Here is an 18334-nt window from a genome sequence, read left to right as displayed (position 1 = left end):
TAGAAAGTAAGTTGCGTCTTTCCAATCGTGATAGAAGCAGGTGGAACATTTTCTCGGTAGATGACGCTGACGAGCAAAATTAAAGGGAGTATTCGCTCTTAATATGGTGGAAGTCTCAAACGAACGTTGAAGGCGTGAAACACATTTTCGATGCGGTCATTTTCCTCGGAAAACCATCGCATTGAAACCTCAGTTAAATTTTTCCATTAGTGGTCATATTCCACTATAAATATATTTCTGTGGTCTCGAAGTCACGCCCACCGAATAAATTAAGACAAGTTTGCCATCAGTTGTATGTAAAATTCGTATATTTTGCAAAGGTAATACATTTGTACAGTTCATCACATTCGGAAATATATAAGTAAGTATGCTGAGTGAAAAGTGCTTCAGCACCTGAAGTTACACCAACAGGCTCGCATCGATGTCACCTGGGAGTGAAAAAAGAAAGGATATAACGAGGCTGAAATTTGACGAAGCAACCGCTATCACAGATTGTTATCAGACTGTAAGCTGGAATAGATCAAGTGCCATTTAAATATAGATACTGCTGTACTCTGAAGGAAGGCGAATTTACAACCATGGCCAAAGCGCATTCGATTCTAGTGAATCTACGTCCACATAATGCAGTTCATGTATACTCGTTTATATGATTTACGCTATACAACGTGTCTCCAAATTCTAAGCAGTATCTTTTTATATGCATGTTTGCAAATATTTTACATTATTAGGCCATAAACCTTGAACGAACATGCCATCGTTCCGACAGCTATCTTCTGGGTATGTACGCGCGTTGCGCAGAAATTTATATCTCATCAATTCGTTATTTAATAGTGTGCAACTGCGCATGCTTTTAGAAATGACTGGTTGCCAGGGAGGCGATTAAAGTTAGAAGTCTTTCAGATTTTGTGCCACTCGCAAACCTTCAGCCTATTTCATATGGACATGTTTTGGCATCCATTATACATGTAGTATTTTTCGTTTGTATCAATGTGAAATATTAGTTATAGGGTGTGCGATTTATCAGCAAGTAGGCTTACATACCTGCTTCTAATCCTAGCGCAGTTCCCCATTCTTCCAAAGATATCTTCCCGTCCCTATTCTTGTCCGCTCTCTTGAAAAAGACCTTAGTGCAATGCTCCATTGGTATCAACGGCGCTCGCAAAGGTCCCAGCTCTTTCTTACTCAATTTCCTTGAAAAAGACAATGTAAGCGAACTCCGTTAAGCATGATGGATGCCGCCTTCGCCGTGTATAATTATACGCCGGCACGGTCGGAGCGTCTGACTACTGGCAAGCTAAGCTGGCAACGCCGCAGCCAGTCAAACCAAGAGTTGATGGAGCAGGTTAGTCTCATCACGACTTACTTGTCTTTCGGTCTTCTGTCAAGATCAGCAAATTTCCAGTGGACAGGGTATTTATAAATGTGATAGAACTTCCGAAACTCTTTTTCCATCAGCTCATGGTCGGCGCCCTGTTCGAACTCTTGAAGGCGTTCGCGTTCGCTGTACACTTTCCGGCCCTGCGAGAAAGGCGCGCGCGTTATTCGGTGATTCGCACACTTTGGAATGACAGACTTGCGAAAAATATTGATGATCAGTGATCACCAAATGACGTTATGTGTTTGCACCACGTAGAGAGTACATTGTGTACTTAAGCGGAGATTCGTGTATTCAATCTTTGATTAACAGATGCACAAGTGCGCATATATGCATAATACACATGGGAAACGTTAGTACCGGTGTTAGTAATTGATCACGGTAAAACAAATTGTTTGCTAACGGACACGAATTGTGTCTGATAGAAGCAGAGCAAGGTATACATAAAAATTCACGATATATGCTCATTGCTCATAGATGTAGCCAGGATGAAAATGAGGCATGGAATGTTATCAACATTTCATGGAATGACGTAGTAATTAGAGCTGGGCAAAATGGAGTGGTCGAATATTTCGATTCGGCATCAAGTTGAATATCCTAATATCACTCAGTATGACATAATACCAGTATGGGCACGTGGAAAGTTAAAATATCTACCTTTATGCGACCACTAAAAAAATACTGTGAGTTCTACAGATCATGAAGAAAATTTTGTATGTTTTCGACTTTTTCGACTCAATTCCATGGTATTTTTCGCACAATGCTTTGAGTGCGGTATACATCAATGCTCTGTCTGATATTTTGACGAACGAGCGTAGCTTTGCAACGTGTTCTGGACGCTTTGATGCGACCAATCACGGTTTCAAAGGATCACGTTGGGAAAAATCTATCGAAACTAGGATTCTCGTTGGTAAGAACTATTGTGGAAAGGGGGCGTTTAATATCAGTACTCGGAATTCCAAATCGTATCTCTCTACTCGACTTGAGTCATTACAGTAAATACTCGATTCGGATTCGAGTATAGTCGAATCATTGTGCATATCCCTAGTGGTGTGGAGATATGACGTCGCGGTGTACAAGATGAAAACTTGGAGGGGGTAGACTAGGGTGGCCAACCCGTGGCCCGCGAGAAGGTTTTGAGTGGTCCGTGAGGTAATTCACGAAATTAGTGATATTATAAAAAATAAATCCACAAGTAATTTATTATGAACTTTCAAAGACAAACCAAAACTATGATTAGCCTGATCGTGAAATTTAGGATGTTGATGACTGAGATATCAGTTACGACGCATACGCCACAATTTTCGTAGATCTTCGTATATGAGCATGAGCATAAAGTAGAATATATCGAGGCAGATCTATTTGGCTTGAAATTTTCCTCAGCACTTCGCGCGATGTATTTTCACTCGATTTCTTGCTTTTCGTATGGGTAACCCAAATACGCCCAGAATACAGAATCGGGCCTAAATATATTCGCTGTTAAGAGAGAACCTGTCGTCCAACATGCGACATCGCGTTTGCACTGGCAGAAAAGTTCGTCGGCGATAAAACCTTGGCAAAAATGATAGACGTATGTTCGCCGAAACCTTCGATATTGATATGTCCAAGCTCAGAATAATCCTGTTCTTGCCAAATGAGCCTGTAGCGGTTAACAGACGCGACCCGCAATATATGCAAGTAACAATATTGTTGACCGGATTTATTCACTAACTTTGAAAATTTTTCCCCTTCGCGCAGCTAGGAGTTTTCATGAAATAATAGTTATCGATTTTGATGCGTAGTAAGAGAAGTCTTGTTTTCACCGTTACCTAATCCGGTTCACTCCCATCGGACGACTAAAAAGGTCACCAACATTCAAGCGGCCCGCGCAATGGTTCGTATATCGCATGTTGCCCTCTGGCCGAAAAGGTTGACCACCATAGACGCAATTACTCAAACATTTATAAAGTCACTGAGAATAGCCGATATGAATTGGTTATTCTTCAACAATAGTTTAGGTACGGTGGTATGGTGACATCTAAATACCTCCCTGCATTTGTGTTCGCGGTAATGATGAACAGAATTCCAGCACATGACGTTACATATCGCTCAACTATTCCGTGTTTATGATAGCAGAATCACAAAGATGACATTATCAGTGATGTTCGTATGATATATTCGTAGAAAACCCATCCAATCACAAAAATATCATCACCGATGTGCGACCATAAGCTCTCGCGGTAAAATAGCACGCACTACTGTGCGGTTTTGTCTGGAAACACTCGAAGCCAGACGTCTTTGACAAGGAAGAGAAGCTGTACTAATTCGCCAACGCGCGCCCCGTCAACAGTACATCGCTTCAAGATCACCACGACAATTACCGCATCGCCATCTTTGGTGTTGCGGTATACAGGTACAGACGAGGAAGACCTTTTGCGCACAATAGACGGGGATGATGTCGCCTATTCAAGCATATTAGGATGAATGGGGGCTGGTGCGCGCGCGGTATCGAGCAACGGGAAAACAGCCGGCCAACACAAAGGTTGAAATGAGCGATCAATATCAATTTCACGTTGACTATAGCTGAAAGTAAAACTTCAATCTAGATTCCGAATCCAATTTAACAACATAATACAATAAAGTGTCCGAAAATCAGTGGCTCTCAACATTTTCCGCTTACGCATCGGCAGAATTTCAAAACAAATTTTGCGAGCCGGTGAACTTGCAAAAATCAACTGAGAAGGAAATTACGACAATAGTACGCAACCCAAAACAAAGAATTGGAACTTTGATGCAATGAAAAATGAGGTGCTCTCTTTTGGATATTACACTTTGTTATGCTTGTTTCTATCTAAATCTCTGCCAGGCGATGTGCTGTGAAAACCACCAACTCATTTGGCTGGTGGGATACTTTTGAAATAAATGCGGCTTGGCTATTTGCTAGAGTCTATCATACTGTCAAATATCGCTAAATTGTACTGTCGAATTTCGTCAAATTTGATTTCAAAGTGTCTTCTAAGTTTTCATATACTACCGGTATTTAACGAGTTGTAGGCAAATTTTGAAAATGTTGGTACAGTACTTGAAGTATTGTGACGCACGATAAGTTGAAAGTATAGAACATGAACTTGTTATCGCGTCAGTATTCGTTCTGAAGTGTACTTTTTCAATGTCTAAATGAATTTAAAATTAGTGCTTTTACTTCTCTAATTAATGTAAAAGCCTTCTATCCCTTGCCTTTTTACAATTGTGAGTAAAATTCAAATATATCTGGCGGACCAGACAGTTGACGGAAGGTAATTGAGAACCACTACTGCAAATTACCGTAGAACGCACACTCATGGATGATTTTAGTGTATTTTGTGGTATGTAACAAATTCGCACAGATAAGACCGTGCAACTAACACATACTGACAGTTAAATGGCTAGACACAGCTAGACTTCTCCATTAGCAGGGTGGCAATAAAGTACACAGAGCTTCATCCAGAGTGAAAATTATTAGCGTTCGTAACCATGAAATGACGTCACAATGCATGAAAGTCAAGATCAAAGGGGGCAAGAGGCCCCTAGCTATACGAGTAAACATGCGATTATACAATGGAAGTGACGATACTATGATACAATAAATAATTTTATTTCCCCGCTGCAATATTTTCTATGGCTTCCTGGTTACGTGCCCGAATTCAAGTACATACAAAGGTATGGATTTCCATGGTTGGCATACAAGAATACCTCAAATACAAGTCAATACAATTCAGTCGTGTAACGTCAATCGCGGTCTGTAAATCAATTCGTGTAGCAAAATTCGGGGGAGTATTTTCACATAGAAAGAGATAGCAATTTCGGAACGTTAAAAGTCTTTGTGGCAGTGGGAATTCTATTCATACCGCGAAACTATTGTATCGGAAAAGTGGTTTAAAAGCAATCCGCCCTTTCGCCACATTGACATAGTTGCGGATTAGACGAGGCCGTAAATACATCCCCATTACGAAGGCAAACACTTGTCTGTCGATTCAACCTGACATTGGTTACTTTAGGGGTCTATAGGCGGTGGTTTCATCTTGATATTAATAACGTTAGTAAGTGTTGAGAGATTTGAAACAAGCAGTTGCACACTGCAGTTGATTCTTCTACATTTTACCACGGGGTAGACGAAAAATTGGATATAAGTAAATAATGTCTTAATGGCATATCGAAGACCTTCAAATTCTCCGGTCGTAGTATAAATTTCTTTACTTTGCTCAATTTCAAGTATGCATCATCTCATATAATACCAGAAATACTTAGTGACCCACGCATATAACCTCTCATTCTCCGCAACACATTAAGCGCATTAGAGGTTTCTACTAATAATCCTTTCTATTATATGGTAGTGCAAAGTACAATGATATATGATGTTAATAATGGAATGACAACTGTAATCATCCAGGGACTTATAATGCGACAAGAACAATTCAATGCAACATCAACTGTCAACACGTTTTTGTCACGGGTTGGTTAGGAAATTGCTACCAGTTAGGCATTTACACGGTACATGATCAACCTAAGAGTAACCGCAAGAAACGAAAGATTCAAAGCTCATAATAAAAAGTTTTGACAATCTATGACGTCACAAACTGCCTAGTGATCGCGTATATCAGTGGTTCTTAAACTATTTTCGACACGCCCCCCTTGATGATAGCGAAACATTTCGCATCGCCGTTATCGTGATATCAATTTTTTTAAACGAGCAACCAGGATGTTTGCAATCCCAACGCATTGTTTGGTGGCATGAAAGATGTTATGGCGGTTGAGACACTTCTGAAATATGGAACTCGGATTATGCATATTGTACAAAGAGTAATAATTATGAGCTGGAGGTAAATCGCTCCGAGCGCGAAAGAATTGCCAGTTGAATATTTTGTAAACATTATCATTTGTAGTGGCAGTACGTCGCACATGGATATTTTAGCGATTTTGGTGTCTAATCCCTTTTATTACCCCAATTTGAACTTAGCTCAAACGTACCTGACCATAAGCTATGTCAGAAATTTATCACAGAGCTGCATGCATTCACCAATCACAGTTCATCGAGATGCAGCTTCTGATTATTGCAACGTTCGACATCAGTCAAAATCTAGCATCAGTGTGTGGATGGTACCACGCAATGAAGTTTCAGGTCAAACCCTATACATCCCTGGGATATATTTCAACATGAAATCGTGTATTTGATTCGTTTTCACCCGTTGGTATGTGTGTGAAGGCACAATTTGTACCAGAAAGTGTCGATCACTTTATTCGCACCCTCCGGTATATGTTTGGAATCTAGTAAATACACAAACTTTTATGTAATTTACGGTGTACGACTATGCTCGTTGCTCACGCATACGACGCGCTAAAGATATGCCTGTATTGCATCTCAAATGAAATACCAACGAGCCGGAACAGGTGTATTCTCAATTTGTATCAATCAGTAGTAGATAATATTGTTGTCTCGCATTTTTGTCGATAACATTGCTCGGAAAGAGCCGTCGGAACTGATTACGTTAACCACGGTTCTACGTCATCTTTCAAGGATAGCGGCAAATTAGGACTAATGCATGATGGATAGGCCACGTCGCCAAATTATAGTCTAATTGCCAATGGCTTCTCTGATCAGTACAATGTCGGAATACCTGCGGCTTCACATGAGCGTGTACTTACGTAATGCCGCTGCTTATCCGTAAGACCACCTTCAGACAGCGGCGTGTCGTACATTTGCAAAAAGATGTTTTTCAACCAGACCCGCATACGATTAGGATATTCCCGAAGCTCCTTCTTGCGACAGGGTGTGAACGCTGAAATAACATTAAAATTGGTCATATCGCGACGCCGTAAAACGCTGAAAAATGTTCAGGTCGCTAAGAATTAGTCATATCACGCGGTCGTCAATTAAGTCTCAAGTACCATCTCACATGTATGTCAAGTGATCCGTACGCTGGCGTGTGAGATTTTAATAACATTCAGCATCGCGAAGTCACGACCAATTGACATGCTGGCATATAACTGAATTTATATGTAACTAACACTCTGAACGACTTCGTTTTTGGTTAGTTCTTATTAGCAAAAGACATAGGATTACAACGAAACGTTCCCAGCGCTGTGCTGTGCGTTCGTGATGCCCAAAATGTTTCACATGTATCGTATGAGGGACTTTTGTCCATAAATGACGCTCTCACATCACTCGATTGATGAAAATGCCCTCGATTATACACCAATACGTTTTGTCATTTCGGCGTCTTGGCAATAGTTCCAAAATACTGCTCAGGTCGAAAATCTGGATGCCATTTGGGGATTTCGATTCCTGGCTATACGCCACTGTCCATAATATAGGTACCCCACCTAACACCTCACTCAAATGTATCACGTCGTCATGAGGCTGTCGTGTTGAGAATGATCCTTGACATATTTGGGCCGCCAAGTTATTGTGAAATATATTTGTTTGGGTTACACCCGTGGGATTGTTCGCCCGCCAATGGCAGCCAATATTCTGATTACACTACATGCCTGTCATAACCAATATCATCGATTTAGGAGGCCTATGTTTAGATCGCTGTTGCGATGTTAGTTTCCACCTATACGGCAATTCTTGTTTACTTGGCCAGACAATGCATAAAGTTAAATAAGGTGACTGAGTATAAGAGTACAGCAAACAGATCCCACTAATTATAGAAAATGAGCAATAAAACCACCGTGAGAAGAATAAGCTTCCAATTACTGTTACACCGAAACAAGAGTTCATACGGGTTAAAGTTTACGCCGATTATTATCGTATTATCGCGCCGTTAAACATACCGGAAATGCATCGTAAGAGCAATTGCATCTTCTGTTACATGCATTCAGTGCATATGCCTCTTATTTACACGATCCACGGAAAGGTAGGTGTCTGATTTAAAAGACTACTCTGAGTCGTTTAAATACATTCCTATCTTTTCATTCTACCGCAATCTTGTTGTGTTTTGAATTGTGAAATAATCCTAAATCAACGAACGGTATAGTCGACACTCGTTGCATCGCTGAAGCGAATGTAGCGTTCGGTATTCGCTATGCTTCCAGTGGTTCTGCTATATGAGCGGTTTTCAATATTAGTAAAAATCTCATCGCACGGGATGGCATTCCAGTGATTAGACGGCTGAACTTTGCCTTAAATGCGATAGCCTTATATGCGACAGCCTTGGAAAGTGGCCTTTGCGTACGCAGCGTCAGTGAGTTATCGTGAAATCTCTGTTTGCTTAGTTTCTGTTAACTCGTAGGACAACGCGGGGCGGTTGATCTCATCGGTCAATTGTACGCCTTTGAACCTACGGTTATCTAATCATACGTAAACGCGATAGTGCGGAGAGTGAAACATTACGAGAGAACGCATTGCGGCGTGGTGACATCTGGACAACGGTCAAACTAAAGATAACTAACCTCCGTAGGTTAGTTATCCATAGCCAAACGCCGTGGAATTGGGCGAAATACGTGACGTCATAATCCCAACCGCTTGCTATTGGTTGTCGCATAAGATCTCTCGGAGCCTTCGGGCGCAAAAACTGGCGGAGGCGAGCAAAATATATTTTGAACGCGGTGACACTTTACGAACACTTTTGACGTTACAATCGTAGAAAGCGAATACTGCAGTAATCACCGGTCCGTGCCATTAACTTTCTGGCCGGTTCGCCAAATTCATAACAATTCTATATCTCAATTGCACAATTCAAGAATCTGGGCCCATCTCCAATGCCTAATAACTTGAAGAAAATAAACATGAAATTTTAAATGTATTAAGAAGTTTGGCCCCTACTATATTCTGCATGGTATCGCAATATACAGTTCATGGCCTACTTTGAACCTGAACGTTATAGGCTCGTTACAGGGTACGGGCCGGGTTCGGCCTCTACTTTTATAAATATTCCGGGATTAAATCGTGCCGCGTGACCCCTCAAGGAACGAACAGTATAATCCGAGCCAAATGGATCACTGCACGATTCGACCTCTGGTTATATTCACTTCAGAGGTGGTCAGTAACGAAGTACTTCTACTTTTTCGAAGTACTCAAGTAGTTATCCTCTACTTCTGGTACTTACTCAAGTAGATCTGATTTTCGATACTTCTACTTCTACTTCGTAATATTGTGTGATCTACTTACTTAATTTTCGCTATTTTCAGTTTGTCAAGTAGAAGGAGTTCAATCTTTCAATCAGGAAGATAGCCTGAGGAATTTTGGGGCTGTTTTCGCGGAGTATCAACATTTAATTTTCATAAAAATTGAGAAAAGCCCAGAATTTTAGTCGCGCTTCGCGCGCAGTGGATACGGAGTTACCAGTATGATTTCACGGAAGCATCGATGAATATAATTTAGGTAGCGGGTTGGCGTGGTTCCGTTCCCACAGGGATATCTAGAACTAGATATCTAGATATCCCTGCGTTCACACCACATTGTCCCCCTTCGCCATATGAAATAATTCATCACAGTATATATGGATCATCAAAACGTTTGAAAATGATGTTTTGCAATCTAGCATTTACTTGTCATATCGTAATCTAGCATGTCCATGGCGCGTCCTAACCTGGCAAAGTGGACTCTGACATATTTGTTAATTTTAGAGCTGTTTTAGCACACCACCTTTGACACTTTCTGGACTAAAGGCAAGAAAAACGTGTTCCGCTTTTAGAAGTAGTATTTATGTTTCATTTTTCATTTTCAATTCCCAGTACCATATACTTTGAGTTCTAATTAATTTCAGTCCCTTTGTCTGGATAACATACACGTGGAAGTATAAAAGAAAGTGTAGTGATGCCTTTAATTTCCGGAAATAAAGCTACACAATATCTCATTTTTACGGTACACCATATTTTTTATTAACGTTTACTAATCGTGCAAATTTTTACACCGTATCCTATACAAATTCTCCGTATTGCTCTTCGACTAAACTACGGACCTTATAATATGGGGGATGGCGCCATACCATGTTATTTTCTAAATCGTGCTGTTCGAGAAAACAGAGGATAAGTATCGCATTTCCATATCAATCCTATCATTTTCTTCCCATGATGTGGACGAATGCTTATGCTATCGAAAATTGGATACCTGCTGGTATACATCAATATGAATCAAGCTCGTCACCTTTCGCATAGCTCAATTTGCGCCTTTTTACAATCCATGTGAACGAATTAGGATCGTTTTCACAACTACTTACTTACTTGAGTACTTTTAAAGTCAGTCAATTCTACTTCTACTTCAAGTAGTTTTAGGGTGCTTATGGAAGAAGTACTTCTACTCGTACTTGAGTAGATTTTTTCGTCGCTACTTCTACTTCTACTTGAGTAGCTTTCTTGACTACTTTGACCACCTTTATTAGCGGGTAGATTTCGATATCAGGGGAAATTATCTACGATATCGATAAATTAACCAGAGGTGGTCAAAGTATTCCACGATGCTACTCCAGTAGAAGTAGAATTGATGCCCAAAAAACTTCCACTCACTTACAAGTAGAAATAGCGAATTCCAAGACATGTACAAAGGTCAAGTGAAAGTAAAATTTCAAAGGTTCGAAAAGCACCCAAGCAAGTAGTTGCAAGAAGTTGTCAAGGGGACGCATACTTTTAGGGGTAAGTCGCAGGTGGTTACTTCCGAACTGAAGGTGCGACTAAAACGAAATGTCGAACGACACTACAAATACTTGCAATCTTCTAATATATATATATATATATTTAATTATCATGACACATGAGCTTATTGAAAAAAGAAATGCTGGACTGACACTCGCCAGGGGGAATCGTCAGCAACTAGTAGAGATTTCAAAATGACTTAGTAGATCAACACTCAACAGACCGTATCACTAAATATGACGTCACTGACATGAAAGAAATTATTTCACGCGTTTTGTACACAATTTCACTCGTAAACGTGATGCGACACAGTCTCCAAACCACTTTCTACTTTTCAAAATCCAAAGTGTGAAAATTAAGTGGTTTTGCGTAAAAATTGTCCAAGTAAAAGTGGAAGTAGTCTAAAACGTAAACAATTATGTAGTGAAAGTAGGCAAAGCCTACTCGAGTCCTCTCAAAACGTAAAATCGACTCCAGCTGTAATTGCCCACTCTCACTTTTACACGGGCCGAGATAGCGTATCTTGAGCGATTTCATTTTCCTCCTTTGGCTTTTCTTCGCCTTTCCCAAGCACTTTGTCCTTTTCAAATCGCACTCGCTGGCGTACGTGCGGTTATCGCTGCCACAAACCCTACGGAAGAACGGCACCGCGTAACAAATAATGATATTACCCACTCCTGCAGTGCATGCTTGTTACTTACGCGTCATCAACGGACAATCCGTCCGGACATTCGCGGATGCAGACGCAGTTAGGCAAGTTGTTCGCGTCCAGCGAACATTCTGACCCGGCTTTGCAGCGGACTTTATCGCACGGATCTACGGAACGAAAACATGCTTCAAGGCTATCTACAGATGTACGAAAAATACGCGCCCGTCATTGGGATCACTACGAGTGAAGAAAGACATTATATTTCACGTATCCATGAACTACAATCATACACAGCACCGAAGCATATACACCCGTGCTTATCAATCAAATGTCAGAGTCAACCTTTTGGCCCGTTTGCTAAATGTATTTCAATTTTAGTCTCAATTGAAAAGTTCAAGAGGTTGTTTATAGGGAAACAAAATTCCAAATTTGGGACTGATTTAGAAATTTGAAATTTAATGTTAAACGCTTTCTGAAGTGATGTAGAGTTCATGTTGTACTTTCGACGCACACAGTACTGTAACTGCCAGTGTTCTACGAAAGTGTTCAAGTCCAGTAACAAGTTAAAACAAAGAATACTTCTCTTTTAAACAACAAAACTTTCGACAGTACAATTTATAGCGACACCAGAAAAATAGAATCTAGTAAACAGCGCATCAGTCATGTTTCCTTCAAGAGAATCCACCAGTCAAAATCGAGTCGGTGATTTGAGCAGAACTTTACTTTATAGAAACTTCGATAGAGTGACGCATAAAAGGTGTAGCAAGAAAAGGACAGCCGGAAACTTATCATTAAATTAAAGTTCTAATTCCTTGTTTTAAGTTGTGTAATTTAATCTTAATTACATTTTGGGTGGATTTTGAAAGTTCTCCAGTCCGCAAAATTTATTTTAAACCTTACAGGACAGCAAGCGCAAAAGGTTGAGATCCACCGTTCTGCAGTAAGGGAGGCCAACGCATTACGCAGAGGTCTCAAACTCAAATGTGCTCGCGGGCCAATTTCTTAGTTTTGATGATGCCGCGGGCCGCACCACCAATAATAGGGATATTCAACGCAGAATTTCCAAGTATGCCTTGTTTGACGGGAGCTTGAAGACAGGCATTCCACAAACTTCATGAAAATTTAATTTACTGTTGTGTTATTCACCCTTGACACGGAAAAAATCATATTTTCAAATATTTGAATAAAATTGTTTTTATGCCGGGCATTATTTGTTCAAATATTGAGTTATAGACATCATGCGAGATGACGAATCATGATCATGACATCGTCAAACTGTCGGGTTATAATATTGCAGCTAGTGGACCTTTGACGTGCCACAATTATATGTAGAATATTCTAAAATCTATAATGAAGATTGATCTGATAGCAGAGCATTTGAGCGGTGTAGCCTAATCCGGGTTATGATATAGTCGTGATAAGTAGGCTATTGTTACTTTGTCTTTGCCGAAGTCAAATTAAATCAGCGTCATATTTTGCCTTCGATTATTATTGGAACATATCAATAACAACTTGAATATAATCATTATTGAGCCATAGTAATAGCAATGTTTCTTAACCTTGGCGATCGTACCCCTCGTGCTTCCAATATCATTTATCGTAGCACCTGGACATTTTCAAGACAATTTCATTAGAAAGCCCATAAACGTAAAGTCGCGCCCAGCGCGAAGACAATTTTCCAGTTGTATAAATTGGTCAAGAAAATATTCCACAGCATATAGGCCTAATTCCACAATGCATCTCGTACCCCATGACGTGGTGCTCCGTACCCCGAAGGGGTCTGCGGACCCTGGTTAAGAACTCATGGAATAGAAATGTCCAATCGCCGATGAATTCATTGGTGTTACAGCTGTGGAGCGTACTACTACCTTACTCGCCACCAATAATAACAAGGATAAAGAGATCGGACAACACCCAGCATGTAACCAACTATGCGTCGCGGGGGTAACATAATGCCGATGGTTGCCATACTGTCCTGATTAGATAGCTATATACACCCTACGCAACGCAATCTACGACCTTTTGACAGATTACTATTCCCCATGACAGTTTCATAGATTGTTGCATCCGTAGAATTGCCAAGTCACCGTTCCAAGTCGCAAGTCCGTCTTCGATTTTAACGCTTGATTCGACTCATCTCGAGTAATTTTTATTTATTCACCCAGTCAATCCAAAATCGAGTAATTTTACGAAAGATCGCACAAAATCAATTCACAATTTCCAGTCACGAATCATAAACGGATCATGTTTTATCATCATAAACTAGAAATATGATGTAATAGCTGATCTTCTACCGCATGGTAGCTTTTAAAAGTGATGTGATAATGTAGTTTGTTGAGATTTCAATGTTTTCAAAGCAGTTTTAGGGTGAACTTCAAGTTCTTATACCTAAAAAGATATGTGGCACTGGAATATATTGTCGAATACTTGAAATTCCAAAATGCCGTCGCGGGCCGCACAAAATACTCTTGCGGGCCGCATGCGGCCCGCGGGCCACGTGTTTGAGACCTCTGGCATTACGTTTGATTGGGACGGTATGCCAAGCAGATTATAGCCACGTGGAGCATGTAATTATATTTATACTTCACTTAAATCGGCTTATCACACACCGTCTGGGCTTCAGTAAACTCCATATGCAAAACATTCATACTGCGAAAACATGTCTGTGATGCAATCAAGGCAACCCTTATAACCAACATATCATATACCGTAGTGTCGCCATACGCACGATGACAGCGGGTGAGAATTCTTGAATCGAACGCAATAGATAAAATTAGACACTTGCGCATCGATCGAGAACTAACCCACTAATGATGATGCTTCACATCGGACAGGGATTGTAATCAAGCACATGATCGAATCGTGTCTCGCCGTTAATTGTTGCTTCGAGGACGATTATTTTTTAGACATTTTCAATCCACAACGGTATATCAAAGCCTAGTGATGTTTTGTAATTATTTAATTTGCACTTCGGTACAAAAAGGTCCGAGGAAGTTCACACTATTCCCATTTAGCCTCACTTCCCAATTTTGCCGCTATCTTATTAACCGAAAAACCAACTACTAAAATACGCCTCCACAACTATTTCAAAATGATGTAAATGTACAGTACACTGCACCGAGTAATATTACATCAATCCAGCAACGGATAAGGCTGTCTGGATTCAGACCACCATGATCGTAATCTTTTCAATAGAAGCTGTTCGCCTTGTAGATATACATACGATATGTGGCAATGGATTATGTAGACGACATCGACTCTTTTGAAGATTGAGAGTCTGGCAGCATCGATCGTTTATCCATATTAGACGTGGTTTGTGTAGTTTATCCTAGCATCTGTTTATACCGGAGTTGTTCTGGTTTCTACTGATACATCTCAGTCAGGAGAACGGTGATTAAATTTCACGAATACGACAAAAGCCGATTTTTATTGCAGTGCCTTAGGGTTTACGATGATCCAGTGACAGAATTACAGTTCCTGGGGGACAAGAATGTCGTTGCGGCACGTGCAGGGATTACCGTATCCCTTCCCAACGTCCGACAATAAAAATAGCACGTTGGCGTTCACTGTCACGAAAAATATTCATCCCGATATCAAGATATCTATGCGGCAGAACTTCAGACACACGTGCAATAATCCGAGGTCATCGAGCGTAAGTAATGTGTCTATGTCTAATGTCTATATTTATCCATCACGATACAATAGACCCGAGACGACGCGGCCCGAAATGCAAACAACGCATGTCGGTGGCTTGATGTTGCTGATTGAAAAATATCTCGCTATCACGAGATACATCCAACAGGCGTATACACACAGTAAAAACGGGGAATATCGCGTCAATTTTATAGCTATGAGTGCGTGTACTTACTGCGGGGAACAGGTGTTGCTCCGTCACGAGCGGGAGAAGTTTTTCTGCCGCGTGGTCTTTCGGCGACCATGGTTTCTTCGAAATTAGCGCCGACTCGGACCTATACGATTTTGAAATGAGATATGTGGCAATCATCGTCTATTTTCAGATGGATACGACTGTGAGAATTGATAATGGGATCAGAAATACAAATTCGTTACACATTTCAAACATTATCTTTAATATATTCTTTCAAGATAATCGAATCGTGCCTCTGCCTATACCTGATTAGGATGAGATGAGACGTGTCGTTCTCTCACGTCGTCATGTGCCGCTCGCTGACGCTTTCTCTGGGAAGGAAATTATGAAAATAAGGAGGCTGCGGCGACACGTAGCGCATCTGTAAAGTACGGTTCTACACTTACAGCATCTGCTTGTACGAATATGATCACCAGAATGACAGCAATCCACAATTTCATTGCGTCTGCTCCGACAATCCAGACAGTCAGAAGTGCATGTATGCACCCAAGTCCGTACAAAGTTCACTGGTTAACTTCTAAACACAGCTATTGAAATACAGCGTTGTGGAAAATTATTGAAGATTCATTGCTTTAGTCGACACAAAAAAACATTCAACGCGGCAGATATGGTTACAGACAGTTGTGCAATGAACATATACCTACACGACCCCGGTCGTAGGAGTATAATCCACCACCTCTGGCGGCAGAATTGTTATATGATTCTCGAGTCAGATAGGCGAGGTTGTCGACGATAGATTGATATTTGCTGAAGGCTTGCGCGCCAAGTTTATTATGCTTTTGTTTAGCCGACGATGTTTGAGGGCAAATATATCATATTTCAACATATCAAACTGGACGCGGGCAACTCGTTTGAAACACCCAACGACCAATGAACAAAATTATCGCCGCAGCGTAACCGTAAGGCAGTTCAATCTAAGGGAAGATTAGATTGAACAAAGACATGCGGTTACTGGACATGTCAATGTTCCTGCTCTGATATTAATAGAAACCACAAAACCGACTGTCTGTCTACCTGTGCATCTTTATAGTTGTGCTAAATCAGGACGCTTTATTTCAACAAAAATGATTTACCGATTTCCTGCTTCTATTTCATCTAGCAACTACCCGTAGAATTGTGAACAACAATAGACTTGTGAATCAACGACGAATCCATTCGACGTTCATACAATAGACCAGCGAAAAGGTCGTAGGCCTAGCCCCACGGTGTAAGTTAAATAAAGTTGCCTGTCGTTTGTAATGTATAATCTCCGCTGCAGCGTGAAAATGTCATTGAACCTGACACAGTGCGCTTCGCGATAGACGATTCATATTCTACATACAACACTCTATCACTCAACAGCATTCAGAGATCTTCTGTCGAGTCCGAACTCTAAACGGTGTTATGAATTGATAGACAAGCAAGGCCATTGTAATTTGCTACAACACGCTTGGTGATCATTTGCTACCAGCTAGTGGCCATTTAATAGGGTTACCATAGCATTTGTCTTCTGTTTTGACTTTTTCGAAAGTGTCCTCGTACGACGCCTAAATGTCCTCTTTTTTGAAAATTTTGGTTAAATGCACGTGAAATTGGACTGAGATATAGGAAGTCAGCGCTCAAGTAAATACAATATGCTCCGTAGATGGCGAAGCACACATACATTTATAAGTTTGTTACGATTTTCTTCCGGTTATCAATATAACGAATTAATATTATCAGCAGTTGGAAGCATCTCCGTCACCACATTCCCAAAGATATGGTTAATCTTGCACATACTGGAAGCCATCTATGTAACCCGTAGTTACAGTGCGTTGTTGTGCTTCTCCCGCCTGTCAAAAAGGTCGCACACCCCATCTGTATGTAGCATCTGTTTCACAATTTCACCTAATCGAGAAGACCACAAGTCGAGATCATAACCAGTATGGAGGACGTGAAATTGGGTATGAATTCGCGCGATCAAGCCACTTCTTCCTGTTGAACAACCATTATCCGAATAGGCACTGCTGGTCTCAAATTAAAGTTGATGTGACCAAGAACAAAACGACCGAGAATGCCATTATCGAAATGGACACTACCGAGAATGCTATTACCGAGAATGGACATTACCGAGAAAATAATAAAAATATTCTGCGGCATTTAAAACGATGGAGTTTAGATCAATCGCGAGCGCGACGCACGATCACTACTGTCATGTATTGTTTCACCGCGCCATTGCTGCGCTAATATGCTACGAGCATAATTCATTTGCCCGAATATTAAAGCCATCGTGATGGCCCTACGATTGGGGAGGCTGGGTGAGACTTCCGGGGGCTATAAGTATGTAATAGCAGCTTCTGGGGGGCTCCGGCCCCCAGACCCCCTTTTGCACCTGCTGTTACCAACTTAATATTGGTATGCCATATGAGGCGGGGTTACGTGATGTGTAGGCTATATGGCACTATAACTCGGCTTTGAAGAAGCCCGGAATGTTGAATTGCTCTAGCTCCTGAGCCGTCTTTTATCATACGTTGTCAAATTATAAAATAAGTGAACCAGTTAACTATATAGCTCATGACTCCACGTTGAAGATGTATGGAGCGTGTATCGTGAAATAATAGAATAGCGATACAACTGCTGCAGGCCGAATAGACCCACACTTATCCGGAAAGCTATCGGCTGACATTAGGAATGGCCCATTACTAATGATCCAGCACATCACGTCAAGGTTTGAGCCAGGCGCTGGATTGGGTCAGACCTATTATTGCATGGTTGCAAGGAGACTACACACTACAAAACTATAAGTATCCTCTACTGCATGTGTCAGAGACTTGATGATTATCGGGATATGGGACTTTTCTAACAAATGCAGAGA

General features: G+C 40.9%; 1 protein-coding gene across 1 annotated transcript; it reads right to left on the bottom strand.

The window, feature by feature from the left end:
• Window positions 1–290: 290 nt before the first annotated feature.
• Window positions 291–16041, bottom strand: LOC145439808 (SPARC-like). The gene is made up of 9 exons (XM_080317450.1): window positions 15888–16041; window positions 15747–15812; window positions 15484–15583; window positions 11668–11782; window positions 11464–11597; window positions 7037–7170; window positions 1364–1518; window positions 1042–1190; window positions 291–428 (listed from the first exon to the last, which is right to left on the bottom strand). Exons 1-9 carry the CDS (start codon window positions 15939–15941, stop codon window positions 400–402), a joined length of 936 nt encoding a protein of 311 aa, XP_080173576.1. The 5' UTR covers window positions 15942–16041; the 3' UTR covers window positions 291–399.
• Between the last annotated feature and the right edge of the window lie 2293 nt (window positions 16042–18334).

This window comes from Botryllus schlosseri, chromosome 5 (assembly GCF_051294905.1).
Source record: "Botryllus schlosseri isolate E-star chromosome 5, Bs_hap1, whole genome shotgun sequence".
NCBI classification, from domain to species: Eukaryota; Metazoa; Chordata; class Ascidiacea; order Stolidobranchia; family Styelidae; genus Botryllus; species Botryllus schlosseri.
Note: the sequence above shows the minus strand (reverse complement) of the source record. Positions and strands in the feature narration are given on the sequence as shown.